Source organism: Epinephelus moara, chromosome 17 (assembly GCF_006386435.1).
Source record: "Epinephelus moara isolate mb chromosome 17, YSFRI_EMoa_1.0, whole genome shotgun sequence".
Taxonomy (NCBI): domain Eukaryota; kingdom Metazoa; phylum Chordata; class Actinopteri; order Perciformes; family Serranidae; genus Epinephelus; species Epinephelus moara.
The window spans coordinates 12,318,669-12,335,713 of record NC_065522.1 but is presented as its reverse complement, the minus strand read 5'-3'; the positions used below and the strand labels follow the sequence as shown (position 1 = coordinate 12,335,713).

General features: G+C 41.3%; 1 protein-coding gene across 8 annotated transcripts in view; it reads right to left on the bottom strand.

The window, feature by feature from the left end:
• The window catches only part of LOC126403921 (sodium/potassium/calcium exchanger 2-like), a 58,948-nt gene that overhangs the window by 15,039 nt on the left and 26,864 nt on the right, over positions 1 to 17,045 (bottom strand). For 4 of the 8 annotated variants that reach the window (XM_050066755.1, XM_050066756.1, XM_050066753.1 and 1 more), the window contains 3 exons: positions 13,354 to 13,368; positions 6,530 to 6,580; positions 1,798 to 1,896 (listed from right to left, as the gene is read on the bottom strand). In XM_050066755.1, the coding sequence (XP_049922712.1) occupies positions 1,798 to 1,896; positions 6,530 to 6,580; positions 13,354 to 13,368 (165 nt within the window). The remainder of the gene's footprint in view (positions 1 to 1,797; positions 1,897 to 6,529; positions 6,581 to 13,353; positions 13,369 to 17,045) is intronic. The other 4 variants (XM_050066760.1, XM_050066761.1, XM_050066758.1 and 1 more) reach the window with 2 other exon arrangements.

Below are 17,045 nucleotides of genomic sequence, written 5' to 3'. Positions count from 1 at the left end.
GCTGTTACTGCAACCCGTCTCCCTCATCATCTCCTGCTGGCTGATATGACTCCATTTCATTTGAGGCCAGACTTGCTTAACAGCCCTTATTAAAATACAAAGAGCCGAAAGCCGTGTAATCAGATGATAAAACTATAATTGCCGTGGAAATTGCTTTAATCCAAGTGTGGTTGTGACACAATTAGAAAAGATTCTCAGATAGATAATGTGACTTGATACCGCTGTCGTCCAGCACATGACATCACTCCCTCGCTGTGATGCTGTAATGTTACAGATAAAGACGGAACGTAGTCACATGCGTCATACACTAAACTACGCCGAGAGTAAAACTTATTTCGCTACAGACGTCAATTTAAGATATGTGAGGCCTGGAAAGTAAACTGTGCTGCGATGATTACCAGTCATGCATTTTGATTAAGATGGTAATATGTTAATGTGGCGCTGTTAGCATAATTTTGCCTTGTTGATAAACATCTAGGCCTCGCTTTGATTCTGCTGCTCTGACAGCATTGTGGCCATGAAAGTGCTTCCTCTGGCCCCCTGTTTATCCTTTGGTCCGATGCTCTTTGAAGAGAAAAACACACATAAATTACACTTGGCAGTGACTGTGATTGATTTAAATACTGCTTGAAGACAACACTTGCAATCAATTTGGCAGTTCTTGATAATGTCATGCTTGTTTAACATCGGATGTGATGCTCATTAACTATTTCAGTGGGCGATCCTGATGACTAATATGAGGAATATTAAACCAGATAATGCATATTCATGCAACAGCTAAGTGATCTTTGTGAGTAATCTAATTAAAGGTCCAGGACATATTGGCAGACATGAAATAAAATACAATAAATATATTTTCTTTAGTGTAAAATCACCTGAAAATAAAAATCACTGTGTTTTTATTACCTCAGAATGTGGCTTATATCTATATAGGAAACGAGTCCTCATTTACGGAGATAGCCATCTTGCATGGCCATTATTCTACAGTAGCCCAGAACGGACAAACCAAATACTGGCTCTAAATATGGCCATTCCCATTTTCATGTCAGCCACTGTAGTAAGAAGCCCATCTCTGACAAACAGCATTGGGAAAACCCTGATTTTTACCATGAAACTGCTTTAGTCAGCGCTTTTACCGGTTTAAATCACCGTGTCCGTTTGTTTTGGACAGGAAGAGAGCTCTGTGGATAATTCAGCTCCCAGTCAAAACCTCCCGAACGTCAGAATCTTCAGTTATCAGAGAAAAAAGTTGAGCACATATTAGCAGGTGGTAAGCAAGCTGCCTGTCATGACACGCCAAACAGCGCTGCTTTATTCAGTGTTTTTACAGGTTTTAATGACCAGTCCGTTTGTTTCGGAGAAGAAGAGACCTCTGCAGATAATTTGGCTCCCGGACAATGAACACTGAATTTTAACTGGGGGAGGCCAGACGCCACTAAATTCCCCTAAATCGTATAAAGTGAGCCTTTGAAGGAAAAGTTGAACATTTTGGGGAATATGCGTATTTCCTTTTTTTCTTAGAGCGAGATTAAAAGATTGACACCACTCTCTTATTTGTAAAGTTGAAATGAAGCCACAGCTAGCTGTTCGTTAGCTTAGCTTAGCATAAAAAGTGGAATTTGTACAACCACACTGATTACCTTTAAGGTGGCTGCTAGTTAGTTCTGGACAGAGCCGGGCGAGCTGTTTCCCCATTTCTCGTCTTTATGCTATGCTATGCTAACCTGCTGCTGGTTCAAATTTATACAAATCCAAATTACTTCCTTCTCATCTAAGTAGCATTACAGAGCTTTTTACCTGAACGGCTTGCCACTCCATTGGCCTTCTCGCTGTCCTCCACTTGGCATTTCTTTTTAGCGATCTTGTGAAGGATGGATGCCTTCTCTCGGAATTTCCCTGCAACAGAATCACCACAGTGGTTAAAAGACAGAACAGGGAGCTGCACTCTGCAGCATCTTCATAGCCTCTCCGCCTCGTCCCAGTCTGAGCTCCTTCGTTGTCACCTTTGACCCCAGACGGGTCACATTTCAAAAGCACAGTGCATACAGGGTAGCGGCTTCACACAAAACTGCATTGAGAGTCAATATGACATAGCATATCATATACTGATGATCCTGCAATGTCCTGGGTCCTTGGTGGAGGCAAAGCCAGCAGGGAGAGAATCTCTTGTGAAGATATCTGCCTTCTGGAGGTCAGATTCACTCCTGTTCACTTCAGTTCTCATATGAGATCAGAAACCCACAAGAGATGTCAGAGGCTAGCGGGGAACGAAAAGCAACCAAAGGTTTCGCTGGGGACAGCATAACAAATGTGCAGGTTTAAGACAAAGAATTCAAATATTTGAACAGAAAGCATCAGATTGTATTATTATAGGCCTTCTCTTTTTTAGCTTTACTTGTATTGGAGTAGTTTTAGGTACAGTAGCTGTGTGCAGCGCCCCAGACAAAGAGAAACACTGTAGCATGCAAGAGACATCTGCTGGGGAGAGCATTGAATCAATACTTAAAAATCACTGGTGGTGATAAAGATATTTTTTGCTGATAACATTTATTGATTGAATAACACTGGAAAGATGATGCTGTGACGCAGTAGAATTAATTGAACCCAGTCATCAATTGAAAAACATGACCTTGTGTCTTGCATAAGCAGTGTGCCCTCTTGACATTACAAATAAAGGCTTGTGCAAGGCAATTCTGCTCATGTTGTAATGACTGGCGAAGACCAGCCACTGAGCCATGGGACAATAACTTTCCATGGAATCCCAATGGCCCGAAATCCCCAAATGACACATGTAGGGACAACAATACACCACCAGGAGAAATATCACTCAAATGCACTAAACTCTTGTAGTGCAGTTTTTAATGTTCCCATGTAATACAAATGAGATGAATTCAGAATAAATTTTGTCTAATTTATCATATGCTTTTGGTGGAAAACCTATCCGTAATTAATCTCACTGACTTCCTGTGCATGTCAGTTTTTGCATGCATGTCCCAATCAGCCTTCTGTAATCAATGGGAAAGATTTTTTTTTCATTTTGAGAGGGCATGGCTGATTTGTCAGTGCTTGACACAGTGACGCGTCGATACGTATTCCACCCAACCATGTCAACACTGTCTGTGACCTTCTGGCAAAATCATTAACCACCCTAAGTCACCGCCGGCCTTCCTCCCGTCCCCTCTATCTCACTCTGCATTTCTCCATCGCTCCCATTTTTCTCACTCATCTGTCTTTTTCAAACACCTTCCCTCTCTCACTCTGCCTTTTCATCGTTAGCAACGCACAGCCCCTCCCGGCCTCTCTCTCTCTCTCACGTTCAGACACACACACATGCGCACAAACACACACATGTACTGGACATTTTCACGAGACGGCATCACACATTCCACTGCCTTGACATCACTCACCTTAGGCTGACACTGTCAGTGGGTTGTGTTTGGCAGTTTGCATTCGTGTGTGTTTGTTTGCACAAATGTGGGTGGTAGATCATTGTCTCTGCTTGATTATACAAGCAGCAGGGTTGGGCTTTTTGAAGGAAATTGTTGCCATTAATAATTTGATGGGAAAGGAATGTTGAAGAAAAACACCCGGGTTTCAGCACTAGTTCCAAAAATATTTCCTCAGAGACCTATACAGGCAGAGAACAGTTACCATAGAAGCAGGGAAGCGGAGAGGATTCAAAGTTGTAAGGCTGACCTGCAAACTGCATAACAGATAAAAAATTGCAATGCTTTTTATTTGAATGACAAAATAATTGCCATAAAACCCATAGTATCTAAATACAGATACTGCACTCTGCTTTTGGGTAAATGCAAAACTCCACGAATCTCAGCTTCCTTGTCCATTTGAACCATTTATTTTTTCTTTTTTAATAAATAAAATAAACTTCATTTTGATTATTTACAGTCTGAAGCTTACAGGAATAAAAGACACGTCTTTTTGTCTGTCTACTATTAAAGGGACACTTCACCGATTTATTCAGATTCAGATTCAGATTCAGATTCAGATTCAGAATACTTTATTAATCCCCTGGGGGAAATTGTTTTTGTTCCAATGCTCCGTGCAAAGTAGAAATAGAAATACAGCATGAATGGAAACAAGAGATAAAGATGAAGATATAAATAAAATACTAAAATAGACAATGAAATAAGTAAAATAAATATTAAAGTAGACATTAAAATAAAATAAAATAAAATAAAATATTAAAGTAGACATTAGAATAAAATAGAATATTAAAGTAGACATTAACATAAAATAAAATATTAAAGTAGACAATAAAGTAAAATAAATAATAAAAACAGTAAAATAGACAATCTGAAATATATACAATATACAATGAACAATATACAATGAAGCAAGGTCTGTGTCACTGAGGTGTGGGGAGTGTGTGCAAATGAACAGTGTTAAGGCGCCCCCCATGTCGGCAGCTCCGGGAACACCCTGCCCTTGTTGCGTGATGTTTAATGTGTCATTTTGCATCATCAATGAAACGTTTCGTGCCATTCAGTGTTGTACGCAAGACCACCTAAACTGAGACCAAGTCATGACAAAGGCTAGGGTGTATCGAAACTGAGACAAGACCAAGATTTTAAAGTGTTAAGACAAAGTCAAGACCAGGCCCAGACCGGTGCGAGTTCCACACTGCATGACACACTTATGATATAATGTGGAACATGGAAATCATAGGCACTCCTCAATTTCTCTTCATTCACCTCTTCCATTGCCGTACTGTATGTGCGTACAAAGAAGTGTGCCACAAGAAATGATCAAAAGACTGAAGAGGTGATTTTCATGTGTGAGAATTTATAAGCAAACACATACAAACACTAAGGAGCTAAAATCAATTTAACTATTTTTAGTCAAAGCTCTTTTTTTTTTTTGCAATATCCCCACACATGGTCTTGACAGGTCTTGAAATAAAATCCTGGGTCCTCTTTGTTCGAGACCAAGAAAATACCTTGTAAAAATGCGGTTGAGTCCGAGATGAGGCCGAGACCTCCAAAAACTGGTCTCGAGATTGGACTTGACACCAAGACTGGGCTTGAATACTACAATGCTGGCATCGTTTGGCTGATATTAGCTGGTGGATGGGCGGGGAGCTCTGGGTGCTGGCGGCACAGGTGGCACCTTAACACCATTTATCTGTGCCCCACCTTGATGACACAGACCTGGTTGAAAGTTGGCCAAGTATATCTTTGATACTTACACTAAAATCAGCTAAAGAATAAACTGATAATTTATGCATTTAGATATGTATTTCAATATGTATTTTCAGATTGCGTGAATACCACTAGTCAAATGCTGAGATCTGCTAAGCTAGTTAGCTTTAGCAGGAGTTTAGCTGGAATATTTTTCTCCATCATGCCTGGATCTAGCTACTGCCTCATTTAGGTAGTTATGTGGAATAACTAAGAGTAACTAACAGAGTTCATCACAATGGATATTTTTCATTTACAGACAACAGCTAGGAAAAATCAAGTTAATTTACTTGTAGCTTTAGCAAAGGCTAGCTGTGTCTAATTCACTATCTTTTGCTTTATATTGTATTCTAGTTGCTCCAAATGTAAAAACCTCTTTCCACAGAGATGATACATTGCTATTGCATATTCATTATCAAACTAATGGCAAAAATATGTTACTATGTTTTGCCTTTGGGTATGATTTGAAATTTCACAATGCTTTAAGCTCTGAGGGCAAACATAAAAGAAACATGACAGTTCCAATTTGCACAATGAAGCTATTGCAGAGTCTTTAAGAATAACCAAGTCCAGCCCTTCCCTAATCGTCATCATTTTCCCTGTCAGCTCTGCCGGTTATGCAACCACTGGGTGGATGAGTCACTCCAGTTTGCCAAATTCAGCAACGTACATCTTACATGTGTGCACCCGCTGCTGGTGCAAGTGGAACCTCCAAGTGAGCGCTGAGGCATGGATGATGTATTTCTCAGCGATGCAGATGGGTAACAGGGCCGAAGGAAAAAAAAAAAGAAGATAAAGAAAAAAGAAAACCTTGTGCTTTGTGTTCGCAGGGGATGGTATGCTGTGCATTTGTGTGTGGTTTTACCCGTCTTAAAATGTTCTCAATTCTGACTAAGAATCCAAAGAAGAAGCAGTGGCTTTCTCACAGAATCAAACACAACCAACACATGACTGCAATTTTCTCAGTTTCTTTCATATATCTTGTTAATGAATAGAATAAAAACCCATAGAAGCACTACACACAGTAACACACAATATGTACATATTCTTTGGGCAGAAATACAAAAAAAAAAGCGCCAAAATAAAAATGAGAATAAAAAGTAAATTTTTAAAAATGGCATGGCTACCATGATTTGCACTTATGTCAGTGAAATCTCAGAAAGGTTGTCAAACGTAAAAACCAAAATTGTACAAAATGTATGTCGCAAGCAAACGAATAAACAAACAAAAAAAATGGGGATGGAAGCGCTGATATATGATTGAAATGGAGAAAAACCAAGAGGGATGACAGAAGCTGACTCAAAGAATCAAGTGAAAACTTTCAGGCTTACCTTCCTCAGTCATTGAGTGATAATATTTTAGTTTCCCATAAGTCCCAAGCTCTACAACATCACAGCAAAAGACAAGGGTAAGGCAACGAACACACAGAGAAAAGGAAAAGATTGAACATGACAGAACAACACAGGTCCGCTGGTTCTACATCACATACTGTACAGACACTCACACGGGCACAAGGAGTGACATACAGAAAGACAAAGTCTCTCAGAGTCATCGCTGCATAAGTGCAAAACAGAGCGGTAAGGCTTGAATTCAAATAAAATACATTATATTATTACAGTAACCCAGTCTGATAAAGAGCCTGCCAATGGCACAGGTTAGACGGCTATTAGAGAAGACTTGCGAGAACAGGGGGAGGGAGGAGGGGCTGTCGGTATACTAGAAAAAAAATAAGAGGTTCATACAATGATATATTAAAAAATAAACAGAACGGGAAAGTCAGAAAGAGAATTTACTGGGTCAACATGCAACAAAAAGATGAGTCCTCCTCTCCTCTGCACGCAAGCTTATTCAAAGGCTTGATGATTCGGCATTTTATTTCCACAATGAAACCTGAACAATTAATTTGATTCCCTTACTATAGCAGTTCTTCTTGCCACAGTAAATAGACGGTCAGCACATCTGCATGATGAATTAGCTGGGAATTCAAACCTGCAGCAACAGCTGAACGTGAAGCAGCAGGACAGAAGACACCTGACCACCAGGCTTGACCTCCCCCGCACTGCACTTTGGCTTGGAAAGTCACCTAAGGATTTCATTTTTCAGCAGTGTTCTGTCCAGTTTTCTCCTCCAGATACTAGTAGAGCTGCTACAAATATGATTTAAAATACTGTTGTGATGCACTGATGTCTATGGCAAAATAAACCTACAGTATTTTCTCAAGAACAAAATTCACTTTTCATCCAAATAACAACATATATTTCTTTCATTTGGCTCAATCTAGCTGTGAAGAAATACACAGCTAGATACAGAACATCGGTACAGGAAAAGTCCCTATAAAAATGGTTGATGGTATGTTCTGTGTGCGCAATGGCGACTCACTGCTTGGACCAAATCCAAAGCTATCTGCATGGCTTGATACCATTAGAAACATGATACAATATTCTCACTTATCTTCGGTGGTTGCTTAATATTTATTTTGAAAGTTGACTCATGAGGTCACCACTACAAATTATATATGCTAAGCAGGCCCCCAGGAAAGCAGCTCAGCCTCACTTACGATTCTTCCCAGTGGCCACTCGCGGTATTGTAGCCAATGAATCCCCTAGGACCCAAAAAACATTTTCCGCATAGACCACGACTGTTAAAGAGATGTCTGTAAAACAGTAGACAGGACACCTTGAACGGCAAACAAAGCCAATTATGAATCTTAATATTCTCAATTTTTGATCCATGGGACCCTAACCCTAACTCTAACCCTTGTGTTGTACCCCATTGATATGACTGGATATGGCACCTCCTTGAAGTATACCCAAAAGCTAGAAACTTTTCTTGGCATATGCGCCAGGCGACCAGTTTCAATGGACTGAACAACTGCATTAACTCCTCCAATTAGGGCCCTCTCAGACGCAACACGGTTTGAGCTGCACTGCTGATGGTTTCAGTGAACATGGTGCAGCCGCAGCGTGAGATCACCAAGCGCTACACTCACGCGTATAGGTTAATATTGAAGTTATTAATATCGTCAATTATCTCTGCTGAGCACATTTTTTTGAAACTTTAGCTCATTAAAACATACCTGCGCACAACAATAAGACAGGAACATCTGGTGGTCTTCCTGTCATCAGCATCGATGCAGAACTCGCTCAGAAGCCGTCATATAATGACCTCATTAACCACCTTGCAGCCAAATAATGCAGACATGTGCCTCTGTAGAGCCTCCCGCAACTGCTGAGAAATGCCTGTTCTAATACACTGTGCAGACCTCTCTTGGAAAAAGAGAGACTTCCTGGTTATAAAAAGGTTAAGACAATTAAATATGTTTTGTTATCTGGGTAAACTGGCCCATCAACTCTCTTCACAGGCACAGATTTCTAGTTTCGTACAAGTTTTGTGCATGTAGTAGGTGTAAAGTACAGTATGCCCACACCCACATGCACTCACACTAATATACAACTCTGCCCAACAGTGGGCGACCACTCCACTGGCGTGTGAGTGATTATGGTGTGAATCACATGCCAAATGCGAGACTTGGCAGCCCTGAAAACACAATCTAATGAGATGAAAACACATCCTGTTGCAGAGTGTCTTGCTCATCTGCTGCACTCCCAGACAAGTGCCTCAATCCCATGTGATTAGGCGATTTGGGTTTGAAGTGCACCATCACTGTAAGGCCGGCCTCTGAGGGCAATTAACGCACGACACAATCGCCACCCGGCCCGCACACTCGCCTGTTTGCTCTCTGCAGACAGAGAGACAGAGAGGGAGGCTTGTTGTTGTTTACCAGGGGCCCTCTTGTCCTTGCGGTGTGACCTCTAAACCTCTGGTGAGCTGTGTGCTAGAAGTGTGTGTGTGTGTGTGTGTGTGTGTGTGTGTGTGTGTGTGTGTGCCCGCTCTGTCTGCTGGGGGTTGGGGTGTCAGGGAAATTCACAGCCTGTGCTGAAGCAAAAAGGCTTTTAACATTGATTCTTTCACCCACCCGGCGCAGGGTGAGCTCAGAGGGCGCAGGAGGGGGTGTTACGTGTATTTGTGTGTGTGTGTGTGTGTGTGTGTGCGAGTGTGTGTGCGAGTGTGTGTGTTGAGGGATAATGGGTTGATAGGTGCTGGTCGGCTAGTCACAGTTACATAACATACTGGTAGTACGATTATCTATCAAAAGAAAATTTAGGGGACATGTTTTTAAAGGCCGTATTTACTGGATAAAGTGTGGTGCCTCTGCACAATCGTTTTTGAGAAACACACTACTTTGTAGATGAGAAGATCGATACCTTTCCCATTTCTCGAAATGCTAAACTATTCCTTTAAGATATATACAGAATATTTATTAACGTAGGTGCAGAATTCTGGGGTGGGTACAGGGGGCACATTCCCCCTCAATATTTAGAACATGCATTTGTTTTCCTCAATAGAAACATGACGGTAGCAGAAAACTTTTAATTTGTCAAAATTAGACATTCACACTATAAACTGATTCACGAAGATGCAGGAAATTAAGTTTTTGAAGCTCAAAATTTTCTGGTGGAGGACCCGACACACCCTAGCATGTTTTCATTCCCAACTCGTCACATATCGCCACTTGGTCAGTGGATTTTCACGTCTACATAAGACACACTAGGTACCCTGGGTTCATCCACTGTTGACATTTTGGGGCACTGTATCAGTTTACGGTTGTTAAAGCATTTTGTTAATTCAAAATTTACAGTCAATTTCACAGGAAATGTACAGTTTCTGCTTGTTCGAAACATACTTCGAACAAGTTTTCAAAATACACAAAATAAAGCATCTCATATTTACGTTTATCTCCTTGTGCAACAAACGTCCATGGTTAGGTTTAGAAAAAAACACCATGGTTTGGCTCAACATTCATACGGGAAGCAAACACCAGGCTCCCGGGTGAAAGTCCGGTGTTTGGTGGACCCATCCACCAATCCTCTCATCCGCCCTATTGGGACTTCCCAGCTCCTTAAATTATGTTATGAATATTTCACTAATAATAATCTTGTTATAGCGCAAATACAGTATATTATTCATTACATTTTAAAGATGCTTAAAATGTTTTAGGAGCAGTGTAACCATGAAAGAAATTATTAAAAAGCTACAGCACAACGTCAATATTTTATATCTGTATAAATGGAAAATATATTTCCATTGCACATTGGGTGGGAGGTCAGTGACAGTGAGTGCATTATTGAACCATGTGATCAATGGGGCTGGGTCACCACAAAGGCTGCTGGCGGGGGGGCAGCAGCAGTATGGGGCAGGATGAATGGATTCACCTCTCGCACTAAATGGCTGTGACAATAATGTAAAGTCATAGCGTAGAACAATCAGACCCTAAAGTTATTTTGATATCTTAATTAATTTCGTCCTTTTAGAGTATAAATTATGTCCTCGCAAAATTAAATACACACATAAAGCTCATTTGCTGCCCTTGAGCTCATTTCCTTCCGTGCCTGCCATCAGAAACTTCCAATGAAACAGCTGGCCGCATCCTCATTTGCCTCACCAGTTTACTCAATAAGTGTACTGTCTGCCAACACGGGTGTATCATGGTTTACCCAAATGACCTTGTCCTCTCGATGCCCAGCCCGTGGAGGTCCTTGGTACGGAGTCTGCTCAATAAAATTGGCCCAGCATCAACAAAGATGCATTGTGAGCGATCTTTCCAGTCGGTGAGATAATGAGCTGCAGGAAAGCATCTGATGAGATCACTGGTCTGTGCCGCCATATTTATAGCAGCGTACTGAACTTTATTATCAGCAGTTCATTTTATGTAGACGGGGGGGCTGTCAGATATTTAAAATAAACAACAAGATGAATAATTAATCCTAGGTAGAGTAGATTATTGTTAAAAATCTATGCAGTCCAAACGTGTACTACTACTATGGATACACCGATACCAATGTTACTTTGTTTTAGTCTTTATTTATTTCCCCTTCTGTGCCTGGGAAACAACAAAATCTTCATTATAATTTTTTTTTTTAAAACTCATTCAGCCTTTCATTACACTACCTCTGAATGTGCACTAATGCAATCCCACAAATTTATTAATCCTTTAATGTAACATTTCATATAAAACACACCTTTTTAAAAAGAAACTGCTTTAAAAGCCTTTTCTTTCTCCTTCAAACAAACTGTATTTATGCAAGGCTCCTCATAATAGACCTAGGCTATGGAACCAACGACTTATCACACCTTGACGGCGCCACTGGCCGCGCACATGTGAGTTGTCGACGGTGAAAACGTGTGTCGGCTTCGTCGAGTGTACCAATTGCAGCACAATGCTGGTATATGACAGCAAGAAGACGGGGACCTCGACACTTACGAGGCACACGACGAAGGCTTGCCATGGAAAGAAAGACGAGAGTCAGCCTTCAATGTCCACGTTCGTATCCTTAAAAAAAAAAAGTCGGGTTTAAACCGGGCTCTGGCTCATAATGATAGTTAAAGGGACGGGCCAGGCTTGGACAGAACATGCACGGGCTTGGGTGGGGTCGGGCTGGATTTTTTGGGCCCGATCTAAGCTCTAATTTGAGCACATTATGATAACGCTTTAATTTTCCTTCGCTCAATACTGAAAAGAGCTTGAACGCATCATACTGTAACTCAATGTGACCTCCGTTAGCCGGTAGTTCGGACCACTTGCTGCTAATAGGTAACGTTAACCAACTCCCCTCCTGCCGATCTCAACATGGATTTGTTGTTCACAATGCAGCATTATCGGAGAAACAATAGGGAGTGTCCCCTTATGCTTCGATAATGAGTTTACTGCATCATCCTGGGAAAAATCTCTGTTTGTCCCAAAGACGTTTTCTACTATACCTGGGAAAACGTGACACTGTTAGTTCCGAGTGTGACACAACGGAAAAACATCGACCACTGCCACCGGTGAATGTAATCTTATTTGCCGATGGATGGAACAGTCAACAAGGTGAATACCTAATCTCACCAATACTGATTGGCGCATCCCTAACCACTGCTGTATGGTCTGAGGTCATATACAAGCACCCATCGTCTTCCATACTGAGGTCAACCTGGGCTATGGGTATGCACAGACTCACCACCGCCAGAGTTCACGTCTCAGGGTGATAAATCTTACTGAGGCGCCTGAGCCAAAGGCATGCACACAGCCTGAATTCTGAGTGCTGTTTTGGGAGGCTTGTTTCAGCCATCCGCCGAGGGCTCCGCCGGTAGAGTGAGAGCCACTCTGCCCTTCTCCCTCCCCATCTCTCTTTGTAGTTCAATATTTGATGCCACTCCTAAGTGATATTGTTTGTAGCTCCACGCTGATGGAAAAAAGAGATGTGGGCACTTGTGCCGGGAACTAACTGTACCAGACTATTACAATGTTCTCTCTGATGAAAAACAAGCAGGATTAAAGGTCTATTATTAAACTGAAGGACATTAGCGATGACGCTAACAAGAAAGCTGTTGTTCTTGGACCTCATTTGGATGCTGAATAATCTACTGTATCTCTTAAGGAGCATGTGAATACTTAAATCGATAACAGTTTGGTGGGAGCAGCGAATTGTAAAAGAGGGGAACAAATTTGAGTCCACTGTAATTATTTGCTCTGTCCAACTCTTATTGACTCAGATCCTGACGAAAGGCATGTGAAGAGGACTACGAAAACAGCTGACAACTTTTCTCCATCTGCCACACAAATTCACAAACTAAGCACAACGTTGCCAAGTTGAGAGACCCAGGACATGAATCTCATTCTTCTTCCTTCACCACTGGCATGTCTAAATGTCTGCAGGGTAAAAGACCCCCACAAGTTGGAGTTGGAGGACAACACGGACAGGGGGAACCAAAACCCTTTGGGCCTCCGCCTGTCTCGCAGAGAGCAACAATGCAAAGTTAGAGCTAAAGTTCATAAGAGGAGAGAGAGGATTGGGGGAAATGGGGAAAACAATGCAGAAATGGTCACAAAGGGTTTCCAGGGAGAATACATCCACAGAGGAGAATGAGATATTTGAAGGAGAGAGTCTGCAGGGATGGACAGTACAGAATTGACATACAGCACAGCGGCGCTGGGGGAAATGTATACATAGGGGACACGTTGGGCAAGAGAGTTGCCTCCAGGCTGTTGAAATGAGAACAAACAGATTTTTTTTGAGGGTGGGAGGAGGATACGGAAATTAGAGTAGTAACTCACCAGAGTCAGCAAATTCTGAGGGGACAGTAAAAGAAAGAGAGATAGGAAGACAGAAACAGAGACAAGATAAATCCAGGTGATATTTAGTTTGATAGCGCACATTGAATCATTGATAGGTATTATTCCAAGGTAAGAGTTAATACTGAAAAAAAAATGGAGCTTAAAGTAATTTGATACTTTGGGAAATATGCTTTTTTGCTTCATTGCTGAGAGTTAGATGAGAAGACTGATACCACTCTCATATCTGTCCCAGTGACTCTATGGACAACACGTCTCCACTTCCTCCCACTTTTCAAAAATGAAGCCCTAATATCCTGGACACGGCTGCTGCCATCTTGTGCTGGTGACATCAGTGGGAGCCAGTTTCCACCATCTGACCAATCGAGAGCAGCGGTGTTAATTGCGTGCACTCGATTGGCACACAAAGCTGTCAATCATGATGTCAAACTTATAAGAAAAATGAAAATTTGACTAACCATCAGCGTGATAAGAACTACTTTCAATGACAATGTATTTTGATTTTTTAGTTTGGCCAATGTCCCATCTGCTAACATGGAGGGGAAGGGGTTTATGACCTATTATACAGCCAGCCAACAGGGGGCGACCAAGATGTTTTGGCTTAACTTTTGGGGAACTGTCATGTCGTTTATTTTATTAAACAGTCTATAGTGTGTACAATAAAAATGGGGGCCGGGCCGGGGAGAACTTAGCTTAGCTTAACTTAGCTTAGCTTAGCACAAAGACTGGATGCAGGGGCAAACAGCTAGCCTGGTTCTGTCCACAGGGAAGAAAATCCACTACCACCTTTAAAGTCATTAACAATATTTTGCTTGTTTAGTCCATACAAAAAACAAAGTATGAAAAGGAAGTTGTGGTAGACTCCTGTCTCCCAGTAAAACCACAATAAGCTTAGCTTAGCATAAAGACAACTTCCATCTTCACACCGTTTTAGGAGTTAAAGAGCTACCTTTAGGGGAGCATTTTCCCAAATTAAAGCGAGCTGTGTCCCCCTGATTCCAGTCTTTATGCTAAGCTAAGCTAACCACCACCTGGCTGAGAGTAAATATCAGAGTGGTATCAACCTTATTATCTAACTCTCGGAAAGACAGTGAATAAGCGTGTTTCCCAAGATGTCTATTTCTTAAAGAGAGATACACATGCATGGCCAACGACACAATGACAGACACACAAACATTAACCAAGGTTTTTCCTGCATTAAACATTTAAAATTATGTTGCCTAACCAAAATCTGGCTGTGTTTACAGATATTATACCTCCATGTGTTGCATTAAATGTATCACTGCCAGCTGTGACGGTAAAAATACGATGTAGCAGGATAATACTCTCAATTAAATTTATTTGGTCGGCCACAATACAGATCAAAAACTGTAGGAGGAAAGGAGCAATAAAGGAGTGAAGAGTATTTTAACCAGGAAAAACCCTATAGACACAAACATACACACACAAACACACACTCACGCACACACACACCCCTCAAACTAGCCCCACTCTTAACTTAACCAGTTCCCAGCACTGGCAAAACAACCTTAGACTTTCCTTCAGCTCGGAAGCGCAGGCGACTTTATTTTGAGAGATGTCTATAAAAAATGTATGGACCGAGTCCTGCCAGCCCCCCCTGGCCCCGCTGAGCTTCACTTAAAGCACTAAGAGCACGCAAGGACAAGCAGCACAGCCTCCGCCTTTGATGGATGCACCTGTTCGTCTCTCTTCACGCTGCTAGCTCACCAACAAAATGCTCCTTTGCATTAATGATATCAGTAAATGTGCATAGAGCACGGTCACTAATCCCGACCTTTATTATGGTTATGGATCAATGACGTGACTTAAGGTATCAAATGAAGGAGGCATGTGATGAGCGCATTCTATAATGCACTCGAGGCTAATATCATTGTAATATATGTTTGCTGGATGTGTGAAAACGTCCAACATGCTACGTGGAAAATTCAAAACATTCAGATTATACTGAGGCCCAAAGTGTTGCTTTTGTTCTCTTCAGTAATTTATTCAAACCTCGTGTCATGTCACACTGTAGTTGTTGTTTCAGTGCATTCATTCCCAGTCAGTAATTTGCCAAAAGACTCATCAGTCAAATCTGGTGTAACATCCTCACATTTCTGCTGCGTTCATTCTGAAGCACAGTGTGACTTTAGAGCATTTTAAAATACAATTTAAAGAAACAACATATTCATAAACACAAATTAATTTTGACATCACTTTTAGATGCTTTTTAGTGATTTAGACACAAACACAAACATTCATGTACAATCCAGTCTATTAATCTTGATACCAAACAAGCTGTAAATATTTCAGTCTAGTATCATCCGTGCATGTTAGATGCACCTTAAAAGACCACATGATAAATGACCCACTCTTGAACATATAAAATTGGCCATACAGACTTCCATTCCCTCAGCAGGCTGTGATTTACATTTTAATCACTGAGATGGAAAGATGAATACACTCAGAAACGGGACGCCTTGGATTCAGTGTACAACAACGAGTTGATGCATGTTAATGGGCACTTTAAGGCCCGTCTCGGCACAGCTTATTAATCTTTCCTGAGCTGAATCATTCTGGGCTTGGCTTTCAAGGAATGTAAAGTCATTTTCGGAGAAAGGTGAAATGCCTCCTCACTACAGAGCAGACGTCTGCTAATGTATTTAGTCTGATCATTGCTTTATGCTTACAAATGGCTCTTTGGCCTTGTTCTATGTGGTATTCTTTTTCCTGTGACAACATTGACGCTGATGCTTTTAATCAAACTACATACACTGTAGATATATTTCTATGAAAACTAAAGGGAACTGGGAATAACACTCACATCATACAGTAAACAGGCATTAGCATTCAACATTAATATTCATTTTTTAAGGATTAGGACTCATCACGTCATGAGATACTGCTTCTAATTCAAAGACCTTTCGCTAAAGCTAAAAAAAGAAGACACTCTAATGACTAAATTCTTCAAACCCGTGTTGCATGTTTGCTCCCGTTAATGTGATCTTTTTCCTTTGCCTTCGTCTCCTCGTGGTGCGTTGAGAATGGGATGACACCGCACCTCCCCCAGCGTATTAACATATTCATCCACTGCGTCGAGCACTGACACTGCCGTTTTACATTTCCTTTAGCTAAGCTAATAGGCCTTGATCTTGGATTAAAGGAAAATGATCTTCCACCTCAGCTGGGCTCTGACACAGCACCAAGCTCGCCATGTCTTGTGCAGACTATTTTTAAAAAGGGATCAATTCAGCCTGGGCATATTGGGGCTACAGTAGAAGTACATTCTAAATGTTAATGATGACACTGTATTTGAAGGGGACTGTAACATGGGGTGGGGTACTTGTGTATGGATGAAAGCCAATATTTCTCATTTTGACTGTGGACTGAATTAAAAAACTTTGCCAAAAACACCATATGGATGCTCAGCGCTGTTACTTGCAGCCAAGAATGAGAGCTCAAGTTCAGGGCGTGAGCATCTTTTATGTGCTCATAACACTTTTCTGCCAGTAAAGGTCTTGAATTTTTGGTTTCTGTACATTTCCGTCCATCTGGAAACAGAATTTAGGTCATTTTAAGGGAAACAGACAAGAATGATGACAAGTGCGAGAGAAGATCAACCTGAAAATAGACAATTACAGAGAGGAAAAAGAACATCTGTGCTATACATCCTG